The 5419-nt window shown below is 38.8% G+C and overlaps 1 protein-coding gene across 1 annotated transcript; it reads left to right on the top strand.

Moving 5' to 3' along the window:
- The first annotated feature begins 3580 nt into the window (after positions 1-3580).
- On the top strand, positions 3581-4528 carry LOC117350470 (olfactory receptor 1509-like). Its single transcript, XM_033924762.1, has one exon. The coding sequence runs from the start codon at positions 3581-3583 to the stop codon at positions 4526-4528; it is 948 nt and encodes a 315-aa protein (XP_033780653.1).
- The last annotated feature ends 891 nt before the right edge of the window (positions 4529-5419 follow it).

Below are 5419 nucleotides of genomic sequence, written 5' to 3'. Positions count from 1 at the left end.
TTAGAATTAGTCATTTTGTTTGTAGCACTCCTCCTGAAGAAGCCAACCGGTGAAACCTAGGTTGGGGAGTCGGTGAATATGTATTTATTCAGTTCAAGTATCTAAGGCAGCTGTAATGATTATTTCCCACCACATACCAAGATAAATTACATTTTGTTTCATAAAGAGATGATTGGTATTGTTTGAACTATGGTGTATGGTTCTGGTGGGTGAGACTGTGAACAACTATGATGGTCTCTATACACAGCTACTCCGTGATTTTTCACTGGGATTAAGTTGTGGGTCTGAGTGTTCACTATTAAGCACCAGCTGAATGTGTAGTTATAATTTATGTATTCAAAATAGTATGGTATTTTAAGGTGATCAGTGAAAGTGATGATATAATTGCACCATCTACAATGATAGAAGCCTTAGAAGGAAAGATTACTAAGAAAGAATGCAAATCTCTGTTCTCTGCATGAACTCAAATCCTAACTCTTTAAAAATAAAACTGAGTAGCTTTGAATGTTGAGAACCAAAAAACAATCAGTAAGAAAATGCACTGTATCAATTTCTCATAAAAGATTTATTCACTTGGACTCAGAGATTCCACACTTTCAGGTTTTTTTTTTTTAAAGATGTATTGGAGATAGTGAAAATGTTACACTGTTTAACCAACTGCTTTTTTCATATCCTCCATAGTGTATAATCCCAAGAGCATTAAATACAATTTAAGTTCATCACTTTCCTGATTTAGGAGAAAGTCTTTAGCTGGTAGGTGTTGGCTAAGCTAGTGAGGCAGAGACCACCTATCCTTCAAAATTTCTGAATTTACTATATCTACAAAAGATGCTTTGTGGTAACTTTCAGGAAGTTGGTATTTGCAAATGAGGAGAACAAAAAATCATTCATTTGATCGTGATCTCGCCAACTAAATAATATGCTGTAAGTAGTTCACTCTTTTGACATATATCTGTATTATTTATTCACCTTGCAATTTTCAGTCTTTTAAAATAAAAGAAAATATTCTTCTCTTATTCTTCTCAAAGCTGGGAAAGAGTAAAACAACATCTACGAGGGGGTGATGAAAAGTTCTCAGTCCAATCAACCAACTTCCTAAATTCTGAGCGTTATTTTGCCACTGTAGCTGTAAAGAGTGTTACCTTATTTCATTAAGTGCTGATTTGCAGAAAAAAAATTCCATGTTTTGAAATTGTTTCAGATCATTGATTGAACCATATCCATGTCATTCTCTTCTTGGTTGGGCTGAGAACTTTTCAGTACCTCCTCCTATTCAGGTGAAGGATAAAGAATATATTATATCCCTCTCTAGCAGCAGACTTTTCTACTATTTTCAGTACACTATTCCTGTCTTGTTCAACTTGTTTCTCTAGGTCCCTCCTCACTTATGTCTCATTGACTTCAGAATCTTTCTTTAAATACATCAGAAGGCATCAATCATTGGCAAAGAATCCTACTTGTATGCAATCAGCTACACACTCAAAGAGTGATTAATGATATGGGCCATTTGATATGATAGTATGGCCCCTGGGTATAAATCAGGACAGCTATTAACCAGTGTAGGTATTAGGACGATAGATAAGCAGTATTGTTAGAGCTAAATATTGTTATATCATCAGAGCTGACGTCGGAGGAAAGCCTTCTGGGTTAGCAAGGGATCCCAGTTACCTCCTTCCAGAAGGGCTGTTCCTTCCTGCCTTCACCAATACTTGTTGTAGGGCCGCATCAGCTGCTATTTTATGCTGCACCTGGCTGACCCAGAAAAGTCAGAGGTGACATTAGAGGGTAGGTTTGTGAGTCAGCCACATGCAGCATGTGAGCCACTGCCCGCACATCTCTGTAGAACAAGTGCCACTGAAGGCAGAAGGAGCAGCTCAGCTGGATGGCCCTGAAAGAAGCGAGTGTGGCCCTGGAGTAAGCAAGTAAGGGAGAGAGGGGACATGATGTTGGACAAAGGTAGAAAGGAAGTAGGAGTAGGAGGTAGGGGAAGATCGCATTGTGAAATAGGAAGGGCATGATTTGGGGACAAAGGCAGGAAGGCAGGGGCAGGCACAAACTTGGGACACCAAAGGAAGGGAGGGGGCATGAACATGGAACACAGAAGGTAGAAGGAAGGGGGCACTAACTTGGGACATAAGAGGGAGAGAATAGAAAGGGAGTATTTTCGGGCATGAGTTTGTGAGTGAGAGGGAAAGAGATGATGCACATGAGGAAAGGAAGAAAGAGGAAAATTGGGCATACAGAGAGAAGAGAGAGGGGGAGAGAAGGATGGGGGAGAGAAGGATGAGAGGGCAAATGTTGGATATGGTGGTGGAGAGAGAGCAGAGGGACAGACTGAAGGGGATGCAAGGAGGAATGTTGTACATAGTGATGGAGGGACAGTTGTGGCATTGTGCTGGAGAGGGGTGAGAGAAGAAGAAATGGGCATGGGGCTGGTGGGCAGTGGTGAAAAATGCTGCACATGAACTGGGGGATGAGAGAGGAAGAAATATTAGAAGTTGAAGTAGAGGGGGTGGAAGAGACGCACCCTGGATCTCTCTCTCTCTTTTTCTTTCCCCATTCCCTTTGTAGTAAGGGAGAGAATGAGAGAAAGACAGATGGACAGTGAAAGAGAAAGGGAGACATGTTGCCAATAGGGGTGAAGGAGAGAGGAAGAAAAGTTGGACTCATGCAGCACAGAGAGAGATGTTGGTTGGGGAATGGAATGAAGTGTGGAAGAAAGGAAGCATGCAGGAAACAAAAAGAAAGAAATATTGAATGCACAGTCAAAAGGAAGTGCAACCAGAGACTCATGAAATCACCAAACAACAAAGGTAGGAAAAATGATTGTATTTGCAATTTAGTGAGAATTTATATCTGGTGTATATATTTTGCACTATATTTGTCTGTCTATTTTTCTATAGTTGTTACTGAGGTGACATTGCATATTTTAAAATCATCTGCCTTGACTTTTTTGAAATTAATACCAAATATAAATAATAACATTTCTCTGCATACTGTATGCTTTGTGGGTTTTTTTTTTAAAAAATTGTGGTTACCATTATGTATTAATACAATTATATTGTGTGTATATGAAAAATGAATGGTAGAAATCGCATTACAATTAGTACAATTATTATGGGGGTGGGGTCAGGGTGGATCTTGGGTGGGGGAACTCGGTTGATATTTGTTCGACTTAGGGGGTACTTGGCTTGAAGAAGTTGAGAAACACTGTTCTAGAGAAGCGGTCAAGATGTAAAAGTGATCTCAGTTTTTAAAAAGACTAGAGCAGGAGTCGGCAACCTCAGTCATCATGGGCCACAACTTTGTCAGGTTTTCCATAGAAAATAAGCATGAGATTAATTTCCATGGATTGCAAATAGATCTCATGTATATTTATTGTGGAAATCGTGAAAACCTGACTGGGATGTAGCTCTCAAGGACTGTAGGTGTTTGTCACTGTACTAGAGGCAAAATATGACACAACAAATCAGGAATTGCCTATTAAGAATATCAATGTTTTCTGATGTTATGTCTCATTTTATGTATTCTGATTATTGTGTCTTTTTTCTCTTTTCCTGCAGTTTGTAAGGTGGAAGGAATGGCAGTCGTGAATGAAACCAGAGTCACAGAATTTATCCTCTTAGGACTTTCTGGCAATCCAGACCTTCAGATAATATTCTTTGTACTCTTTCTAGTGATGTATCTGGGCACCATAGCTGGGAATCTTCTCATTATGACAACCATATATGTGGACTTTCAACTGCACACCCCTATGTACTTCTTCCTCAGTACCTTGTCTTTCATCGATTTGTGCTTTTCAACAGTTACTGTCCCCAGAGCCCTGGTTCATTTTCTATTGCCAGGCAAAACCATCTCTTTCAATGACTGCATTACTCAATTATTTTTCTTTCATTTCATTGGGGGTGCAGAAAGCTTTCTCCTGGTCCTGATGGCCTATGACCGCTATGTTGCCATCTGCAATCCTTTGCGTTATACCACAATAATGAGCAGACCAGTCTGTCTCCTATTAGTTCTTTCTACATGGGTAGGGGGTTTCATTCATGCCAGCGGTCAGACATTTCCAATAGTTCAGCTGACCTTCTGTGGTCCTAATGAGATAAATCATTTCTTTTGTGATGGCCATGCCTTATCTGTGTTGGCTTGCTCTTCTACCGTTTTCAGTGAAATTACAGATAGGGCCAACAGCGGAACCGTAGCCATTGGTTGTTTCTCAGTGTTGCTCGTATCTTACGTATACATTCTATCAACAGTCTTAAAAATACCGTCAGCTGAGGGAAGACGCAAAGCTTTCTCTACCTGTGCCTCCCACCTCCTTGTAGTCACTTTGTTTTTTGGTCCCATTGCCTATCTCTACATGAGACCATCGGTTGTATTTGAGACTGATAAACTGATCTCTGTTTTTTATACGATTGTCACCCCTTTGTTAAACCCCTGCATTTATACTCTGAGAAACAAGAAGGCAAGAATAGCCATGAAGAAACTGGGAGGTAGCAAAGTGTCTTTTCTGGTTATGCAAAAGAACTGATTTCTGTGTATTTAAAGAAAGATACCCTTGTATAGTGCATCTGCTCTCACTAACCGAAGTATGCCCCGTGATTTTCAATTTAAAATAAATATTCTTTGATTAGTATTTTAATTAGGACTTATTTTGAAAGGGATAGTAATCTCAAAGAATTGTTCTGTCCTTATTGAGAGCTACCTCCAGTCTCATGCAATGTGGACTCCGAAAGCCCTGATTTATTAATGTTCATTGAATTTGTATTGATTTATGAATGTTCATTGAATTTGTATTGATTTGTATTATTTTTGATATGAAGTAACAGTTTTGTTCTAAGAAGCTTTATATCTATTGATTAAATAAGCTTTTACATTTCATTACATTACATTAGAGATTTCTATTCCGCCTGTGCCTTGCGGTTCTAGGCGGATTACAATTTAGAAGATATCTGGGCATTTCCAGTAGAATTACATTACAGGAGAAGAGTAAATTACAGGTAACAGTAAAGAATTACAATACATTCAATATCACAGAAGATGTTTCATAACAACTGAGTCAAGTTACATCGGATGGAGAGTAAAGAATTACAATACATTCAAGATCATAGAAGATGTTACATAACAACTGAATCAAGTTTCATCGGGTAGAGAGTACCATCAGATACCTATAAGCAAAGGTGGTTACATAATGTTGATGATTACATGACGTTGGTTACTTAATGTTGATGATATAGACTGTAGAGGTGTTTAGTTTGAGGGTTGGACAAAGTGTTACTAGATGGGTGGTGTTCCCAAAGGTGTTGTTTGGGAACTCATTAGATGGCGGTTAGAGTGATGGGAGATATTTTTTGAATAGTAGTGTTTTTATTTCTTTTCAGAACTCTTTTATGTCTGTTCTTTTGATCAGTAATTTTGAGAT

This window comes from Geotrypetes seraphini, chromosome 16 (genome assembly GCF_902459505.1).
Source record: "Geotrypetes seraphini chromosome 16, aGeoSer1.1, whole genome shotgun sequence".
In the NCBI taxonomy this organism is placed as follows: Eukaryota; Metazoa; Chordata; class Amphibia; order Gymnophiona; family Dermophiidae; genus Geotrypetes; species Geotrypetes seraphini.
The sequence above is the reverse complement of the archived record's forward strand: the minus strand, read 5'-3'. Positions and strand labels throughout refer to the sequence as shown.